This window comes from Orcinus orca, chromosome 16, assembly GCF_937001465.1.
Source record: "Orcinus orca chromosome 16, mOrcOrc1.1, whole genome shotgun sequence".
In the NCBI taxonomy this organism is placed as follows: Eukaryota; Metazoa; Chordata; class Mammalia; order Artiodactyla; family Delphinidae; genus Orcinus; species Orcinus orca.
In genome coordinates, this window is record NC_064574.1 from 53,217,614 (window position 1) to 53,238,391 (window position 20,778).

At 49.0% G+C, this 20,778-nt stretch overlaps 1 protein-coding gene across 1 annotated transcript in view; it reads left to right on the forward strand.

Moving 5' to 3' along the window:
- The first annotated feature begins 3,589 nt into the window (after positions 1-3,589).
- C16H16orf96 (chromosome 16 C16orf96 homolog) overlaps positions 3,590-20,778 on the forward strand; it is a 54,896-nt gene continuing 37,707 nt past the window's right edge. Inside the window, 2 exon segments of the mRNA XM_049699404.1 lie at positions 3,590-4,299; positions 10,796-20,298. Coding sequence (XP_049555361.1) covers positions 19,882-20,298 — 417 coding nt within the window. The 5' untranslated portion in view covers positions 3,590-4,299; positions 10,796-19,881.

A 20,778-nucleotide genomic window follows, 5' to 3' on the forward strand; every position in this document is an offset into this window, starting at 1 on the left:
ACAGGTCCTGCTTCAGTTAGCAGTACCCCTGTCCCCAAGATGGACGTCTGAGAGATGTTCCAGAATTGTCTCTGCCCCTTAAAACCTGACCTGTCAGCAAGCCTTGCGAATGCCATGGTTCCCAAAGCTCTCAGAACTCATCTACTGGTCAAGGTTCAAGGTCAAGGTTTACTGGTCAAGGTTCAAGGGGAAAAGTCTGGACTTGGCCGTGTGTTCCAGATCTCTCTACCCAAGAGTGTAACTCGCCCTTTCCCAAACAAACCAAATCCCGCCCCAACCAAAGAACCTTTCCACCGACCCTTCCTTCAGCCTCCAAACCCTCTTTCCAGAAGATGGAGCCTCTCCTGTAATTCCCTGTGGTGGGGATCCTCTGTCCCTCACTCTTGTCACCCCACTGGAGAACACTGGGACTCTCCCCCTCATTTTCCTGGGACCCAGCTCAGTCCCTGGCACAGGTGTGTTGAATAAGAAGGTCGGTGAGGGAAGGCTTCCCATGCTGTCCCTAACCCGCAGCCACTGGCCCAGAGCACAGCCTCAGCCGAGCAGCAGTGTGCGGGCTTCCCGATGAGAGTGCCAAAAATCCAGACAAGAAGAGAAACCCTTTCTTGAGTCACTGTCGAGTCCAGGGAGCAGTTTGCACAAGGGGGCCGGGGGAGCCCCCATTTCCCTTCAACCCTGCTGTCTCAGGAGAGCTGGGTTTGGGGCTCTGCTCTGCCATTATTTGGCAACCCTGGACACGTCATTTGGTATTCTGGCTGCTTCCTCAGCCGTGAGACTCAGAGGTGCCTGAGCTGCATCTGCAGAGCTGACACTGCATGCAATGACAAAACACAGGTGAGAGTTCTGTCCGGTGGGAACAAAGCACATACAAAAGGCACACACTGCAGACAAAACTTCATTCCCTGCTGTTTCCCCAACTTGTAAGACTATTGCTCTTAATGTTAATTAGAACTGTGACAACCGTTTCACGTCTTCCTGAAGTAATAACAGGTTAGAATTCTCCTCAAGCTCCACCCAGGGAGACCCTTCCGCCATTCCCTACCTACTTCCACCTTTCCTGGCCTCTGTTTCTCATTGAAGGAAAAGCACAGACACTGAAACAGATCTGAGTTTTAGACTGAATCAACACTTATTGAACACATTATGTATCCAGCACCTTCACAATTTTTACTGGACACCTCCTCGTGGTAAGAATTGATGGTCTGGATCACCCAGTGGACAGACCACGCAGGAGCTCACAGCACCCACAGATCAGGAGTACCAAAAAGGTGATGAGAAATGTTTTCTAGAAAAATGATCAAACATTACCAAAAACACATCACAACTGCTTTCATGGAAAGAATCAGAACGTCATTGGCCTTCCTTACCCTGCACTGCATGGTTTCGTGCTGTCTTCCGTCTAATATTAGGGGCCCCTAATCTTCTCAGTGCTTACAGCAGAGACAGACCCTCATCTGGGTGTTGCTCCTCACCTACCACAGATGCAGCAATTGAGGGTCTGGAAGGGCAAATGACTTGTCACACAGCTTGGAAGCGACAAAAAGGCCTCTAGCGTGGTCTGCAGGGCCCTCTCAGGGCGAGAGGCTCTGCCTGCCACAGGTCCCAGGCCAGGTGCCCCCTGTCCCCTGCAGCACTAAGTTGCATTGCAGCCTCTACCACCTCCAGGGGAGATGTGTCTGGGAGAGTCCTGACTATGCAGAGAAGAGAGAACGAAGACCTTTGTGGGATCCTAGAAACTGGCACATTTCCATTCTGTGCACTGCACTTCCAAGTCCCTTTGTGGGGCACAATAAGCCTCATGCCACCACTGCCAGCCTGGCTCTCCTCCTCTCTCCTCCCCACTAAGGGCCGAGCTCCCACTGCATGCTGCTTTCTCACTGGCACAACTGCCTTCCTCCTTGTAAGGGTAGAGACATCAATATAAGATGCCATGACTTTAACTGCCACACTTCCCTGACTGTGTCCTATATGAGTACAAATACGTTCGTGCCCTTTGAATAGTGTTTCTGAAAGTGGAGACGAATTTTCACAGGACCTGTCTCTTCGCTCCCTTTCAGACCACTGAAGAGGGTCAGGGTTGGTATCTCTGGCTATGGAATAAAGTACCTGGGCCCAAGGGACTCAGAGCTTGTTCACTGGGCTACGAAGCCCTGTGCCCCTAGGGCTTTAGAAAACACACCAAACCAGCAGATTCAAACCGGGAAAGCTTATAGTGTAAAGAGGAGGAATGGCTTGCAAGCTGACGACTTACATCAGTCCCTGCCAACGCAATATGTGGGGCGACCTGGCCATCGGGACACATCCCATCAGTTCCCCCTCAAAACAATTTTGTTCCCTGAAGTATCATTCTATGTCACACAGTCCATGTTTTTGCTCTTAGGGTGATTCTAGAACCATGGCCTGCTGTTTTCAAATCTTTGCAAGAGCACATATAAAGCTCTTTCTTGGTTCCAGAGGCCCATCCTATAGAAAAACCTCCAAAGTCCTCAGCTCCTCAGGGATGAGAGACAGAGAGAATGACTCTCAAATATGCAGTCAGTTAAAAAACAAGAATTCTAAGACTAATTAATAATATGCATGTTTAACTATTTAGGGGGGGATAGACCGATATCTGCAACTTACTCTGACACACATAAAAACAAAATAATCAGATGGACTGCTGGATGGTTAGATTTGTGATAAAGTACAATAAAATGTTGGACTTTCCAGGTGGCATTCACTGTAGAATTTCTTCAACTTTCCTGTACGTTTGAAACTTTTCATAATTAAACGTTTGGCAGAGGGCAAGGCAGAGCTGGCGTGCCTCTCCCCACCAGACTCTTAGATCAGCCCTGAGGGAAGAAACAAAGCACGGAGGAGCAAGGTCACACTTGCTAGGCACTGCCCTGCCCAGCAGCCCAAAGGACACACACGAAACTGGTATAAACGCTATGCTCAAGGTCTTCCATCCTCCTCACACTAAGACCAAGGTTCTCAACCCCAAATGAGCCCGAGAATTATCTGTGGAACTTATTAAGTAAACTCCTGGGGCACATCTCATAACTGCTACATCTGAACCTCTGGGGGTGGGTCCCCGGAATCGGCCCTTTTAACGAGGGCCCCGATGTCTCTGATGCAGAGGATCTTAGGCCCATACTGGAGAAACTTATAGCCTCTTGCTCCTTACCTGACACCTGTTGAAAGGCCTCCTGGGAACATTTAGAGGAAAGCAAAAACACGCATACCCTTAAATAAGTCAAGTGCCCAAACCCGGGCTCGCATGACGCCGTGAGTTCAACTACACCAAAGTCCTCGATGGTATGAGGTTGGGCCCAAAGATAGGCCAGGTCACTGCCTCCACCCCCGGCACCGGCGTGTGCGGTCGAGAGCGGGCCCAGAGATTTACAGATGTAGGCAAACCAGGGCGGGCGGGGGAGGGAGAGCCGCGCGGGGCCCGCCTGGCCTGCCAAGGTCACCACGGAGCTCAGCAGAAGCTTCTTTGTCGCCGGGACCCTCCTCCCGACCCCCCCCTCCTTGAGGAAACAGCCCCTGCGGAAAACCGGGGATGGTACTTCCCCAACCTTCCCTGCAGAGGATGTGGGCAGCGTGATAGCGGGATCCGAGGAGCGGACCGTCAGCCCTCGGGGCACCGAGCACGCCGCCTGCCGAAGCCTGGCTAAGCTGTCACCGCAGCCCCGCGGGTGGCCGGCCAACCCAGCGACGGTACGACGTCAAAACCCCAAGGCTGCTCTGGATCGCATCAGCATCCTGGGAGAAGGCGACCGGCTCGCTGCGCCGCCCCCGTGGTCCCTTTACCTCGAGAAGCCAGCAGCCCAAGGCCGAGCGAACGCCGAGACAGCCCGGGTCCAAGCGCTCGGAGGACAAGACCCTCAGCCCCGCGGGGCTTTGCGCGCACACCACCCCCCCCGTCCGCCCAAACGCCTCTGGGAGATGTAGTCCGTCCGGGTGCCCGAAACGCGCTCCGCGGGCCAGCGGGACCACAGTGCCCGGCGTGCACCGCGCGGGCGCCGCAGGCGGGGGCAGGGAGGGGACTGCGCGGTACGAGGTCTCACCAGTCCCCGCATTGGCCGCGAGTACCCAGTCCTGCTCCCAGGAGTCTCCGCGGGAAGCCGTCTAGAATGGTCGAGGCGACTCACCGTCGCCGCGGCGGCCGCGGCGGCCGCAGCAGCAAGAACAGCCGCCTCCGCAGCTCGCAGTGGCGCGTCTGTCAGAAGGAGGCGGGTAGACTTTGGAGCAGGGCCGAGGCCCGTGGCGTCACAGCGAGGGGTGGAACCATGCGGTCAGAGGAGGGGCCATGAGGTCAGTGCAGGGGCGGGGCCTCGAGGCGGCACGTGACTAGCCCTGGTGACTTCACGAGAGCGGGAGCCCTTCGGCCCACGCGAGGCACGTGACAGGGCGTGGGGTCTTTGTCAGGTGAGGGAGCAATCAAGGGAGGCTCTGCTAGGTCTCCCTCCCGGCTCGCCAGACCCCGGGTATCCACCAGAGCTAGGCGCACCTTTCTTCCTTTCAGGCGCATTTGTTCGTTTATTCCACAAATATCTATTGGGTTTAGGCGCTGGACATTATGTGGACATGACCAGGTGGAAAGATTTTAGTTGCCTGATGTGGCGGTTCCAAGCAGAGCTTAAATGAGACAACACTCCGCCTTTTCCTTTCAGCTCTCATACTGTTAACAAGTGTTAGTGGGCATTTTTAATGCCATGTTTTTTACAGTTTTTTTCCTTTGGTTGGTTTTGCTGTTTAAAATGGCCCCCAAGCATGGTGTTGAAGCGCTGTCCAGTGTTCAGTGAGCATGAGAAAGCTGTGATGTGCCTTACACAGAAAGTACCTGTGTTAGATCAACTGTGCCTGTGTGAGTTATAGTGCCCTTGGCCTTGAGTTCAATGTTACTGAACCAATAATATATATTAAATAAGTTGTTTTTAAACAGAAACACTCAAATATGGTTATGTATTAATTAGTTGATACAAATGTTATGACCAGTGGCTGGCAGGAACCTTACCCTGCATTTCCCCTGGAGCAGTGAGTGGTTCACTGTTCACTATTTCAGTGTTTGCAGTGACTTTTTTTAAAAAATAATTTTTATTTTATTTTTTCTTAATCAGCCTAGTAAGGGATTTAGTTATAGTTTATTGTTAACCTTTAAGCCTTTGGTCATTTTTTAATTTATCCAAATGATATTCCTCCTTTCCTTTTTTTTTTTTTTTTTAGGCCACAACGTGTGGCTCGCAGGATCTTAGTTTCCCGACCAAGGATTGAACCCAGGCCACCACAGTGAAAGCGCTGAATCCTAACCACTGGACCGCCGTGGGCCTCTCACTGCTGTGGCCTCTCCCGTTGCGGAGCACAGGCTCCGGACGCGCAGGCTCAGCGGCCATGGCTCACGGGCCCAGCCGCTCCGCGGCATGTGGGATCTTCCCAGACTGGGGCACAAACCCGCGTACCCTACATCGGCAGGCGGACTCTCAACCGCTGCGCCACCAGGGAAGCCCACAACTTTTTTTTTTTTTTTAATTGAAGTGTACTTGATTTATAATCTTGTGTTTGTTTCTGGTGTACGACAAAGTGATTTAGTTATACATATATATTTTTTCTTTTTCACATTCTTTCCCATTATGGTTTATTACAAGATATTGAATATAGTTCCCTGTGCTATAGAACCTTGTTATCTGTTTTATTCAATATATATAGTAGTTTTTATATGCTAATCCCAAGCTCCTAATTTATCCTCCCCACTCCTTTACCCTTTAGTAACCATGACTCTGTGAGTTATCTATGTCTGTAAGTCTGTTTGTTTTGTAAGTTCATTTGTGTCATATTTTATTTTTTAACTATTTATTTATTTTTGGCTGTGCCATGCGGCTTGCAGGATCTTAGTTCCCTGGCCAGTGATTGAAACCACGCCCTTGGCAGTGAAAGCACGGAGTCCTAACCCCTGCACCGCCAGGGAGTTCCCGATTTATGTCATAATTTAGATTCCACATATAAGTGATATCATCTATTTGTTTTTCTCTTTCTGACTTACTTCACTTAATATGACAATCTCTAGGTCCATCCATGTTGCTGCAAATGGCAATATTTCATTCTTTTTTATGGCTGAGAGGTTGCAGCGACTTTATAGAACATATATACCACTAATAATGAGACTCAACTGCGTATGATTCGATTTTATGCGGTGCAGGGGCTTCTCACTGCGATGGCTTCTCTTGTTGCAGAGCACAGCCCCCAGGCGTGCGGGCTTCAGCAGTTGTGGCTCGCAGGCTCTAGAGCACAGGCAAAGTAGTTGTGGCACACGGGCTTAGTCGCTCCGTGGCATGTGGGATCTTCCTGGACCAGGGCTTGAACCCGTGTCCCATGTATTAGCAGGCGGACTCCCAACCACTGCACCAGCAGGGCAGTCTCTCTATTGACCTTTTTTTTTTTTTTTTGCAGTACACGGGCCTCTCACTGTTGTGGCCTCTCCCGTTGCGGAGCACAGGCTCCGGACGTGCAGGCTCAGTGGCCATGGCTCACAGGCCAAGCCGCTCCGCAGCATGTGGGATCTTCCCAGACCGGAGCACGAACCCGTGTCCCCTGCATCGGTAGGCGGACTCTCAACCACTGCGCCACCAGGGAAGCCCTCGATTGACATTTTAAAGAATCATTCTGATTGCTGTGTAGAACGTGGTTTAGACCAAGAGAAGCAATTAGGAAGCTGGGAAACCAGCACACATGCAGTTTTTAAAGTTTCTACTAATCATATTAAAAAAGTAAAAAGAAACAAGTGAGATTAATTTGTACTAATTAACCCAATATATGCAAAATATTGTTTCAATATTTAATCAGTATAAAAAATTATCAATGAGATATTTTACATTCTTATTTCCCACACCAAGTCTTCAAAATCCAGTGTGTATTTTATACTTACAGCACATCTCAGTTTGGTTCAGCTACATCTCATGGGCTCAAGAGCCACATGTGTCTTGTAGCTATTATATGAGACAGTGCAGATATTGAACATTTATCCATTTACTCATTCAACCAAGCAAGATCTTGTTGTAGGCCTGGAAATATACAGAATGTAATAAAGCCCAATCTCTGTTCTTGAAGTGCACACTCCAGCTAGGGAGACTAATGTAACAGCTTGTGTTGAAGACCGCAAGTGCTTTGAGAGGTCAGGGAGGGAGCACCCAGATAGGGAAAGCTTCAGAGAGGAGATAGACATTGAAGTTGGGACTTGAAGGATGTGTAGGAGATCCCCAGGTGGAAGAAGTAGGGAAGGGCACTCCTATCAGTGAGAACTGCTTATGCGAAGTCCCAGAGAAATGATGCCGAGCATCTCTGGGGAAATGCAAGCAGTTCTTTATGGCTGGAGTGTAGGGTATGAAATGTGAGGGTGGTGGGTAAGGAAACAAGAGGGTCTTATAGACCAATATATGGAATGTAGAACTTACCCTGTTAAGTAGTAATGGGGAATGGTGAGAATTTTACGCTAAGTGATGTGATCAGATCTGTGCTTTAGACAGATCATTCTGGCAACGGGGAAGGGGTGGAAACCGGAGACAGGAAGACCCATTAGGAAGGGAAAGGACCCTAGGATGGATGGAGAAGAAAGCCCCGTGGAGACTGAGAAGGGTCAGAGAGGAGGGAGGGCAAAGGGTGGTCCAGAGTGTTCTGTGCAGTAGAAAAGAACAGGCAAACCTTACTATGCCAGAGGCTGGTGGGGATTTGCTGACCCTCCAGAGTCCTTGCAATGGCAGAGGGATTGAGCACCAGTGAGAACCTACAATTTAGTAAGATGGAACTGGGTTCAAGTCTTGGACTATACCACTGTGTGGCCTTATTCAAAGTACTAAGTTTTTCTTTCTTTATTTTTGGCTGTGTTGGGTCTTCGTTGCTGTGCGCGGGCTTTCTCTAGTTGCGGCAAGCGGGGGCTACTCTTCGTTGCGGTGCACGGGCTTCTTATTGCGGTGGCTTCTTTTGTTGCGGAGCATGGACCCTAGGGTGCGCGGGCTTCAGTAGTTGTGGCACACAGGCTCAGTAGTTGTGGCTTACAGGCTCTGGAGCGCAGGCTCAGTTGTGGTGCACGGGCTTAGTTGCTCCGCGGCATGTGGGATCTTCCCGGACCAGGACTTGAACCTGTGTCCTCTGCATTAGCAGGGGGATTCTTAACCACTGCGCCACCAGGGAAGTCCTCAAAGTACTAAGTTTTTCTAACCACAAAATGAGATTAAATATAAAACCAGCTTTGGGAATTCCCTGGCAGTCCAGTGGTTAGGACTTGGCGCTTTCACTGCTGTGGCCCAGGTTCAATCCCTTGTCGGGGAACTAAGATGCTGCAAGCCGTGTGGCATGGCCAAAAAAAAAAAAAAGACCAGCTTCAGGGGGCTGTTGTGAGGATGGATTGGCTTACTGCAGTTAGGTCACTTTGCACGGATCTTGGCACTTACTGACACTCGATACAAATAGTAGCTGTTACTATTTGCTATCCTTTCAATGCCCTGGGCCTCAGTTCCCTCACTTAACAAAAATGGAATTGCCATCTACTACTTGCTGTTAAAGGGATCAAGGAATAAATGAGATGATTGAGTTGTATTTGCACTTAAAACTAAGGGTAGGACTTCCCTGGTAGTCCAGTGGTTAAGAATCCGCCTTCCAATGCAGGGGACACGGGTTCGATCCCTGGTTGGGGAACTAAGATCCCACATGCTGCAGGACAACTAAACCTGTGCGCCACATCTACTGAGCCCGTGTGCCACAACTAGAGAGCCCCCATGCCACAACTAGAGAGAAGCCCTCGTGCTGCAACAAAAAGATCCCGCATGCCACAACTAAGACCCGACGCAGCCAAAAATAAATAAATATTTTAAAAAATAAATAAAAACAAAGGCAAATGTTCATCAAAAGATGAAACATGGGGTCACTAGCAATTCTACTCCTAAGAATACACCCAAGAGAAATGAAAACATATGTCCACACAGAAACACATACACTAATGTCCACAGCATTTGTTCATATTCATAGCATGAATGTTCACATTCACTATAGCCAAGAGAGTGGAAACAACCCATCAACTAATAAGTAGATCAACAGAATGTGTTCTCTTCATACAATGCATTATTATTCGGCCATAAAAAGGACTGAAATTCAGACTACAACATGGATAAACCTTGAAAACATCATGCGAGTTGAAAGAAGTCAATCACACAGGACCCAATATATGCAAAATATTATTGCATAATATCACGTATTTTATGATTCCGTTGATGTAAAATGTTCAGAATAGGCAGATCTGTAGAGACGGAAAGATTAGCAATTGCCTAGGGCTGGGAGAGTTCAGGGGAAGTGGAGGTGAGTGCTAATGGGTACAGGTTTTATCTTGGGGGGTGATAAGAACGTTCTAAACTTGTTTGTCATGATGGTTGCGCAACTCTGTGGGTGTACTGAAAGCCATTGAATTGTACACTTAAATGGGTGAATGTGAATTATACCTTAAAGCAGTTACCAGAGAGAGAGAGAGAGAGAGAGAGAGAAAGACACTACCCAAAGCAACTCAGAAGAATTCAGACACATAATGAAACAACAAAATAAAGGCAAGCCCCCACCCCCTCTGTGCAGAGAGATGTTTTCCATGTTATTTGCTATAGAATCCATAGGGGCGTATGTGAGACCAGAAGCCCATGACCAGCCATCCCAGGAGGTGGCAGGAGTCATTGGCCATCCTGCAGGATAACTGCTTGTCTCACCTTTTCCTGGGGAGCATTCACTTTCTGCAGACACCTCCATCCTCATGAACACACACCCACGGCTCCTTCCGTGTCACCTGCCTTCTCCTCTGCCCACCGACCTGTATTGCAAAGCCAGCCGCCCTTTATTTTCAGTGCAGATTTGACCCTAACTGGGCCAGCTGGAGCACCTCAGGCCCAGCACACCTTTGGTGACGGGTGCCTTTGGGCCCCTGCCACTAGATCATCCTCTTGCCGCTGGATGAACACATGTTGGCCTTCAATGGGGCTGGCCCACTGGATTCCCAGCAACTTTCATCCAACCGTTTGCCTCCCAGGTTGTGCAGAAAATGGTCCAGAGTGGGAAAAGTCAGAACTCCTCCATCCTCTCTAAACCAGTGCCATCTGCTGGCAAAACGATGGCGCACATGTGGAGGTGGCCTCCCCGCTGGCCTTTCCTTCCTGACTTGGAGCCTGCATTACAGAACATGGGGGCCGGGGTAATATTCAGCCTTCTTTGTTTAGTTCTGTCAGGCCAGAGCTAAAATTGGGCCTGATTCTTACATTGAGACCCAGAGGAAAAGTGCATGTCTTAAGTGTTGAGCTTGATGCATTTGCATGAACCTCACTCGTTAATGCACCAGGTCAAGACACAGAGTGAGACCTCCTCTCCCCGGCAACCTCCTCTGTGCCCCCTTCCACTCACTGTCCCCCCACGAGGAAGCCACTAGCCCGACTTCTACGAATAGATTTGTTTTGCCTGTTTTTGTATCTTCTATTACAAGCTGGAGCCAGTTGGAGCCAGTTGGAGCATAACGTGTACAGCTCTGTAATGCAACACTCCAGGTAACTAAAGGGTTCTGCCCATTGGAGCAGAGCCTGAGCCCCTCTGGGTGCCGCTCTCCTCCCACAGTCCTCTGTGTCCTCCTTAACCCCCTTCCACCCACCAGGCTGATGCGTTACTGGCTTGAAAGCCTCAAACACAGCCTTGTGATCATTTTGGGAGATGCAGCTAACATCACTGAGCACTTGCTTTGTGCCAGGTGCCATGCTAAGCTCTTTACACTCACCCCTCTCTGCATTCCCACAAGGAGCCTGTGTGCATTTACCTAAAGCTGAGCAGAGAAGTAATGTGCTAGGAGTTGCAGAGCCAGCGGCCGGCAGACCCAGCTCCTGTGACCCTGGACTGATTCCTCACCACCCACACTGCTCTCCAGAGGCGGCGCTAGCCAGCACGAACGAGGTGAGGGAGGAAGCTGTCAGACTCAGGCCCTCACGTTGCACAGGACAGGAGGGGAGCCTGCCACCCCTGCAGAATCCACATGATTGGATGATTGATTTGTTTGAATTGTTGCAGATTCTCAGACCTTTGACACAGAAAAGAGCAGCTACAGCATGATGCATTTTCACAAACCGAACACTCTGTTGTACCCACCTCCCAGCAACCTGCCTCATGCTCCCTTCCAAGCATGAGGTCACCCCGGGGTCACCACACTCCTGACGTCTAGCAACAAAGATTAGTTTTCTCCCTTTTTGTAATTTTTACAGAAATGGAATCATATAGTATGAGTTCTTTTGTATATGACTTCTTTGGCTCAATCTTACACCTACGAAAGTCATCCAGGGACTTCCCTAGCTGTCCAGTGGTTAAGGCTCTGCGCTCCCAATGCAGGGGGCATGGGTTCGATCCCTGGTCAGGGAACTAAGATCCCACATGTTGCGTGGCACAGCCTAAAAAATAAAAAAAAAATTTTTAATTTTAAAAAAGAAAGGAATCCACATGGTTGTATATAGTTGTCAGTGTTCATTCTCATTGTCATGTGATAGTCCATTTTGTGAACAGACCACAGTTTGTCTGTTTTGCTGTTCATGGGCATCTGGGTAATTCCCAGGTAGGAATTTTTAGCTATTCTGATATTGCTGTCACAGACTTTCTGGTGTATGGCATGAGCATATTTCTGTCAGGTGCCCTCCAAGGGGTGGAGTGGCTGGGTCACAGGGTGCTCCTATGTTCAGCTTTGTAGACCGTGCCACAAAGTTTCCCAATGTGCTTCTGCCAACTCACACTCCACCAAAGCATATGAGAGTTCTGTAGTCGCATCCTTGCCAACACTTGGTATTACCAAACCTTCAAATCTAAATGCTGAATGATTCTAAATGGAAACATGAACGATTTCAATGTTAACATTTCTCTATCATTAATATGGCCCATGAGAGTTAACAACTCCTTTGCACCTGTCATCCAGTTTAGCAAACATTTACTGAGTCCTTCCTATGTGCTGGGCTGTGTGTTCTGGGGACAGAGACACAGAGAAGGAGGAGAAAGGTCTCTGTCAAAGGAACCCCAGGAACTCCCTCTCTTCAGGTCTCAGCTCAGATGTCACCTCTGCAAACAGGCCTCCCTGAGCACCTACCCCCATTATCTCATTGCCTGCTTCACTTTCTTCATAGCACATCCATCATCTGTTACCTTATTTATCTGTTTACTTATTGCTGTCTTCATGAGGGCAGGAATCTTGTCTTTTTGGTGTTCTCCAGCCCTGGGAATAGTTTCTGGCACATAGTTGACTTTCAGTAAATATTATTTATTGAAAGAAATGGTTGAATGAATGATTGAATAAGTGATTGGCAGAATGAGAGCTGAGATCTTAGATTCAAGTCCTGGCCCTGCCACTTATTAGCTATGTGTGACCTTTAGTAAATTAAGTTTTCTGATCCTCTTTTCCTCATCTATAAAACAGAAGTGCTTTGAACTGGCAGAAGAAAGAACTAGTGAGCTTGAAGCTAGATCGATAGAGATTTGTATCTATACAATCTGAAAAATAGAAAATAAAATGAAAATTGAACAGAGCCTCAGAGAAATGTGCACCAACATACATGTAATGAAAGTATCAGAAGGAGAGGAGAGAGAGAAAGGAACAGGAAAGATAGTCAAAGAAATAATGCCTGAAAACTTCCCAAATATACTTTAAAAAAAAAAACATTAGGGACTTCCCTGGTGGTGCAGTGGTTAAGAATCCACCTGCCAGTGCAGGGGATACATGTTTGAGCCCTGGTCCAGGAAGATCCCACATGCTGCGGAGCAACTAAGCCTGTGTGCCACAACTACTGAGCCTGCGTGCTACAACTACTGAAGTCCACGCACCTAGAGCCTGTGCTCCACAACAAAAGAAGCCACCACAATGAGAAGCCTGTGCACCGCAACGAAGAGTAGCCCCCGCTCGCTGCAACTAGGGAAAGCCTATGCACAGCAACAAAGACCCAATGCAGCTAAAAACAAAATAATAAATAAAAAAAAGAAAAAAGAGGTGAGAAGGTATCCAGCCATGCACCCTGTAGACCACGTCAAGTGCTTTGGTCTTTGTCCTAAGCACGGGGCTGCAGGGCTGGCCGTGGACAAGGAGGGAAGTAGATGGAATTTGGAGATATTTAGGAAGAAAAGTCAGTAGGGACTGATGAAGGCTGTGATGTGGATGATTGCTGGGAGTAAGGCATCTAGAAGATCCCTGGGCATCTCTCACGAGTCCCTGGAAACCTGTGGTCTGAGGTCTTTTTAAGGGAGCTGGACAGTGCCTTGTCTGGGTCCCAGTACAAATGTAAACTTATATTTTATCCCTCCCCCTGGAGAAATGTGGGCCCTGCAGCTCCTACTCCCACCTGGACACGCTCTCCTGAGAGGTGGGCATCAAGGAACCCAACAAGTGCAGGCTCTAATTGGCTGTAGCCTCCCCAGAACACCCAGCTGCCCCTTACCACTTGTAAGGGTTCTGTTTGCATTTTCCTTTCGTTTAGCCAGCCTCACAAATGAGCATTTCGGACTGGTTGGAGGTTCTTGGGTGCAAGCAACAGAAACTGACTCAGGTTACCTGAGCAGAAAAAGACTTGATTGGAAGGTCACAGTAGCTCACAGAATTATGTTCCTGGCTGGGAAACCCAGCTTGGATGGGAACCAGGAAGCTGGGCCTGGCCAAGATGCCACCCCAGACAGCCTGGCAGGGAAGCTTAGTGCGCCATTACCCAGTGATCTAGTCACTGGACCTTCAACTGCACTGCTCTCGTCCTGAAAATTCCCTTCCCTTTCCATCTGCCCTTCATCCTAGTGAGATAAGGATGGGATGAGAAAGCTGAGGCTCAGGGAGGTAAGTAGCCTCCCTGAGATCAGGTATCTTGCCCAACATGGTAAGAAGGGGCTGAGTCACTGCAATTCCACAGACCATCCCAGACTAATGCTTACCCCACAGCCCCACAGCTTCCTGTGGGTTAGTCCAGAGCTGATTTGTGTTGAAACAGGTTCTTAAAAATATCGGTCTCGAAATTCAGAACCAGGGACAGCAGTTGCCTTGTTGAATTTTCACATCTAACTACAAACGAGTCCTTGGTGGGGAGGGTGGAATCTTCAGCTTCTTCTTGTTCTTTTTTTTTTTTTTTTTTGGCCATACCGCGTGGCTTGCGGGATCTTCTCAGTTCTCCATCCAGGAATTGAACCTGGGCCACGGCAGTGACAGCCCAAATCCTAACCACTAGCCCACCAAGGAACTCCCAGACCTTCAACTTTTGAGGAGTGGACAGGTCGCCTGCACCTGCTGTGAGATCCCTCACCTCTACCCCCACCCTGGATGAGCAGAAAGTCCAGATACTGGGCAGCCAGAAAGTGCAGACATTCACCACAAGCTCTAATCCTCCACCAGCTGCCTGAGCCTTCCACCTCTCAGTTCTTCCCAGAGCAAGAGAGGAAAGGTTGCCTGGTTATCATTCTTAGCTACTTATCCAGCGAGAAAAATGGTTTGTCTGGGTGAAGCAGAAGAATGGCACTTTACAGAACTGATTTAATCGTTGACCTCAATTTATTTGGGAGGAAAAAAAATGCTACTGCTTGTTTCCAATCATGTTAATTGGCTTCTGGCTCTGACCAGCCATTCAAAGAAGTTCCCAGTGACAAGTTTGTCCTGAAATTTTCTGAATTAGGGTTCTGCCATCAGAACTGAGTGGTGCCAGCTCACAGCTGCTCTCTGCCGACCTAAGGACAGGGTCCCTCCCCAGCGACAGCAGGCCCTCCAGGAAGCTGGGAAAACCCTGTGAGGTGACCTCTTCCATACAAGCAGCCAGCTCTTTGGGTCTTTCATTTTTATAACATACATTTTATTTTAAGACCTAAAGTGACACAATTTAAAAAAAATTTTTTTGAAGTATAGTTGATTTACAATGTGTTAATTTCTGCTGTACAGCAAAGTGTTCAGTTATACATATATATATATTCTTTTTCATATTCTTTTGCATTATGGATAATCACAGGATATTGAATATAGTTCCCTGTGCTATATATCCTATATATAATAGTTTGCATCTGCTAATCCAAAACTCCCAGTCCTTCCCTCCCCCACCCCCCCTTGGCAACCACGAGTTTGTTCTCTATATCTGTGAGTCTGTTTCTGTCTTGTAGATAAGTTAATTTGTGTCATATTTTACGTTCCACATATAAGTGATATCATATAGTATTTGTCTTTCTCTTTCCGACTTACTTCACCTAGTATGATAGTCTCTAGGTCCATCCACGTTGATGCAAATGGCATTATTTCATTCTTTTTTATGGCTGAGTAGTATTCCATTGTATATATAGACTACATCTTCTTTACCCATTCCTCTGTCGATGGACATGTAGGTTGTTTCCATGTCTTGGCTATTGTAAATAGTGCTACTGTGAACACAGGGGTGCATGTATCTTTTCGAATTAGAGTTTTGTCTGGATGTATGCCTAGGAGTGGGATTGCTGGATCATATGGCAACTCTTTTTTTAGTTTTTTGAGGAACCTCCATGCTGGTTTCCATAGTGGCTACAACAATGTACATTCCCACCAGCAGTGTAGGAGAGTTCTCTTTTCTCCACACCCTCTCCAGCATTTATTATTTGTAGACTTTTTGATGATAGCCATTCTGACTGGTGTGAGGTGGTACCTCACTGTAGTTTTGATTTGCATTTCTCTAATAATTAGCAATGTTGAGCATCTTTTCATGTGCCTATTGGCCGTCTGTGTGTTTTCTTTGGAGAAATATCTATTTAGGTCTTCTGCCCATTTTTCGATGGGGTTGTTTGTTTTATGTTCTTGAGTTGTAGGAACTGTTTGTATATTTTGTATAAGCCCTTGTCAGTTGCATCATTTGCAAATATTTTCTCCCAGTCCATAAGTTGTCTTTTTGTTTTGTTTATGGTTTCCTTTGCTTTGTAAAAGCTTGTAAGTTTGATTAGGTTCCATTTGTTTATTTTTCTTATTTCTATTGCCTTGGGAGACTGACCTAAGAAAACATTGCTACAGTTTATGCCAGAGAGCGTTTTGCCTACATTCTCTTCTAGGAGTTTTATGGTGAACGACACAATTTTTAAAGTTTATGGATCCTTTCAAGTCTAACACATTGACTTTTTTTTGCATTTTCATCATCAGTGTTTCGATTTAGCAGCATCAAATCACCTGTAACATACACGGCTTTCCCAGGTCTTGCCATTCTGCAATGTGAAATGAGCAAATGCATGTGTGTACAAGATGCAGGCTGGTGGGACCAGGACCAGGTTAGCTGGTACAGTGCTTGGGGAGACCACTGGGTGTGAATCCCAGGAGCTATCTTTGGAGTATATGTTGGAGGCTGGCTACTCCAATAAGCCTACTAATGCCCATCCTCCACTCTCATTTTTCCCTCTTTTATTGTATTTTTATAGATTTAGTTATTTATTTGTTTGTTTATGGCTGCATTGGGTCTTTGTTGTTGGGTCTTCATTGCTGCAAGCAGGCTTTCTCTAGTTGCGGTGAGCGGGGGCTACTCTTCGTTGTGGTGCGTGGGTTTCTCATTGCGGTGGCTTCTCTTGTTGCAGAGCTCGGGCTCTAGGCGCGTGGGCTTCAGTAGTTGTGGCGCGTGGGCTCAGTAGTTGTGGCTCACGGGCTCTAGAGCACAGGCTCAGTAGTTGTGGCGCACAGGCTTAGGTGCTCCGCGGCATGTGGGATCTTCCCGGACCAGGGCTCGAACCCATGTCCCCTGCGTTTGCAGGCGGATTCTCAACCACTGCGCCACCAGGGAAGTCCCTTTTTTTTTTAATTAAAAAAAATTTTTTTTTTGGCTGCGCTGTGCATCTTGTGGGATCTTAGTTCTCCGACCAGGGATTAAACCCAGGCCATATTAGTGAAAGTGCCAAGTCCTAACCACTGGACCACCAGGGAATTCCCTGCCCTGTTTTATTATGTTTATAACTCTTTTCACTACCTGAAGTTATTTCTTTGTTGTAAAATAAGTGTCCATCTCCCCCACTAACCTGTACGCTCTGTGAGATCAGAGACCTCCTCAGGCCTCACTGAGGTCTCCTCCATGATTAAGAGCAGCATCTGGCACACAGTAGGTGCTCAATAAATATTGGTTGAAGGAGAGAATGAAGAATCAGTGTCAGGTCCAGTGCCGGGTTCTGGGAAGTATATCAGCATCTCTGTGGTGGGCTTGCAGCCCTTATCTTGAAGGTCTGAGACCAGATTGGGCTCTGTGAGGTGAGTTTCTTTGAGATTGCAGGAGCTGCCAGCACCGACTGTGACGTTTCCCTAAATGCTGGTGTCCTAGCCTCAGAGTAAGCTGGGGCCTAGTAACACTCCACTGCCCACCAGGACTCCTACAGTGGAGACTTCCCCAGACACAGGAATGGTTTCATATGCCAGGCATCCCCCCCAAAATGACAAAGAGCCACTTTGTCATTACACCAGCTTGCCCAGCCTGGCCCCCAGTGACTGAGAATTGCTTCAGATTCTGTCTCTCACATTTCTTTGTAAGGCCTGTGGGGCGTGTAGTCTGGCCCTATGCTCTCCCCTCCAGCCTTGCTGCTACACTAAGCAGCCCATTTCACTCACCGCCCCTTACCTTCCCTCACCCACCTGGGCAGGTCTTGCTTCTGGTTCCGTAATAATACAGCGCCACAGTCCCCAGTCTGCTGGTCGGAAGTCCAAAAAGCTCCAACCACTGAAGGTTTTCTCTAAGGTCTTGTCCTTCCAGCCGAGACCACCAGGAACCCAGCTGTAGTTGAGCAAAGTTGGCCTCATGGACTTGTTGCCATAAGGGAGAACATACAGCGTGCCTGTTCTGATCACCTCCCGCTCACCCCTTGGTAGGAAGGGACCCCACCCTCAATAGTACCACACCTGGCACTGGACAGGTGAGATCCACGCATATACTCACAGCTGGGGGAAGAGGACACCGAGGGCCACCTGGTGGAAGCCTCTAGAATCAGGACAGAAGACAGAATTCTTGGAGTTAGGAAGCAGAGGGAACCAGCAGGGCTGTGGGTGCAGTCTTTGTAGTAATGGGGGGTGGTTCCCACAGGAGGATATGATGGATATGATGGGCTTGCTTGAATAATTTCACAGGCTGGCAGGGAACCGAAGCCCCTCAGGATGAGGACGGGGTGGAGTGCAGCTGGTCTGGCTGGTGGGGGAACTAGCAGGGTGGGGGGCCTTCCCTGCTGGGTGGGGGGCACCTCTGACAAGAGCAGGGGAAACCAAGGGGGCCTGTGAGACCCAAAGATGTCAAGGCAGCAGTTGAAATTTTAGTCTATGGGGAGTTCCCTGGTGGTCTAGTGGTTAGAATTCGGTGCTTTCACTGCCAGGGCCTGGGTTTAGTCCCTGGTCAGGGAACTGAGATCCAGTAAGCCACACAGTGCACCAAAAGAAAAAGAAAAAGGAAATTTTAGTCTAACAACACAGTGGGGATCCCAGGGACATCTCACAAGAGGGTTAAGGTAGAAGGACTTGTTCTGGGATTTGGCCCTTGTCAGGCGATGCGGGGAGCATTCTGGGTTGGTGCTGTCAGGAAGCAGGGGTAGTTCTATGGTATTTTAACCAGTCTTATCTCGAAGGCCGGAGGAATGAAGCAAAGCTAACGGTCTAGCTGGTCGAGAAGCAGCAGTCACTCGGCTCAGCCAGGACAGGGGCCACATGGTCATATTTGTAGTTTGGATGATGTTCTGTTCTTGTCTGAGTTCAGACATGACTGTTACCGGCCTTGTTTGGTCTTGAGCCCATCACAGGCAGAGCCCCCTGTCGGTTGGGGCTTCTGGGAAGTCACCTTCACTGAAGTGGACCAAGGCCCCCCCAGCTGGGCCAGTTTCCCGTCCACACTGCCTCTCTCCTCCCCTGTGCCCCTTCTAGCTGAGGGCAGACGAGGTCAGCCCTCAGGCCACTCATCTCGATACCCAGAACTCTGCCCTTGACAAAGCAAGCAGGTCAGGAGGTTTGTAGCTGGACTGTGTGTGATTAGACCTCCCACTTTTGTGCATGTGAGCTGTCCAGCCCTCTCATGGGGCAGTCGCTGCACTTAAGGCTCTGGACAGCAGACATCAGCCACCACAACACAGGCAGATGTCAGAAACAAAACTGGCTGTTGGTTGTGGTACCAGATCCTGAAGACAGAGACCTCGACTGCCAAACCCAGGCCCTGAAAACCGCCCCAGAGTCGGGCTCATCTTTCCCTAGAGACCCCATTGACTTTTTTTTGGAGGCCGGTCATGAGCTGTGTACTTGACCCCATTGACTTTTTTTTGGAGGCCAGTTATGAGCTGTGTACTTGACCCGTGGTATTTATGTGGTATTTACACTGATGCTGCAAGAAGTGTCTGTTCCAATACAAATTCCTGTTGGTTAGACAAGGAGAAATTCAGGGCTTTGGGATCCGCTAGCAAATTTACATCCGCCCGGTTCATTGGTCTTCCATTATGGGAAGCTGGGGTTTCCTAACTCCGAGAACTCTGTCTTCTGTCCCGATTCTGGAGGCTTCCAAGGAGCGAGCTGCCTCTCCATCACGCCCCCTGCACGCTTCTTGGAAGGGGTCATTGGTCTTACAAAACTGAAGGGTTTGAATTAAAAGGCAGCCTGTTGGTCTGTTGGAACATTCCTCAACAATTAACTGGGCAGCTGCTCTGCCCACCCCAGGCTCTCAGAAGCTTGCCCGCTCGCCCACGTTCTCTGGTGTCCTAGCAACCGGAAACTCATCTGAGCTCCAGCCGGGACAGAGGCCATTTTCTCCCTGACCACTGTGACTTGCAGGCTCCCCGGGCCCCTGAGGACCTGTCTGTACAGCTTGCGGGTCCACTGAAAGCCACCGTTTGTCCCCATGGACTCCCAGAAGGCCAGCCCAGCCTGCCCCTAACCCCGGCAGAATGAGCTTCTCGCTCACGTTCTCAGAGCTGGTCAACATCGCCATCCCACAGTGCAGGGTGGTGAACTTCAAGGCCCTGCACCTCCTACTCCAGGGTATCCTGGAGCACATCCACATGGCTGACCTTGAGAAGGTCCTCTCGGCAGATGAGGACTTCCTCCACACCTCGCCAGCCATGTTCATGCCCCGGGAAGGAGACTTCCAGCCCATCCTTAACCCCATGAAGAGGCTCAGCAACGTCTTTGACCACCTGGTGAGCCATGTGGACAAGATGGAGAGCCAGCTGGCCGTGCTGCAGGAACTGCCCTCCACCTCCCAGCTGCTGGAGGGCAGCCAGGGCACTGGCCAGCCCGCCCAGGACTTATGGAACCTGATAAAGCTCCAGATAGTGGAGGGCAACGAGGAAGCCATGGCCAAGGTAAGCCGCCTGGACTCCAGAAGCTGCCGTCCCCCTTGGCTCTCCTGCCAGGCTGTTCACCCCTACCTGGTGCCCCTGATGAAGGGCCCTGCCCTTAACCAGGAGAGGAATTCGGCTTTGGACTCAGGCAGAACCGAAGCTCCAAGTTTCCATCCTTCATCAGTGTAGAGGAAAGAAGGCCATACACTGTGTGAAATGTCCAGAGTGGGCACATTCGTAGAGACAGAAAGCAGATGGGTGGTTGCCAGGGGCTGGAGGGAGAGGAAATGGGGAAGGACTGCTTAGTGGTTACAGGGTTTCCTTTTGGGGTGGTGATGAGGTTTTAGAACTAAATAGAGCACAACACTATGAAAGCAGTAAATGCTACTGAACTATACACTTTCAAATGGTATTTTTTTTTTTTTTTGCTGTACGTGGGCCTCTCACTGTTGTGGCCTCTCCCGTTGCGGAGCACAGGCTCCGGATGCGCAGGCTCAGCGG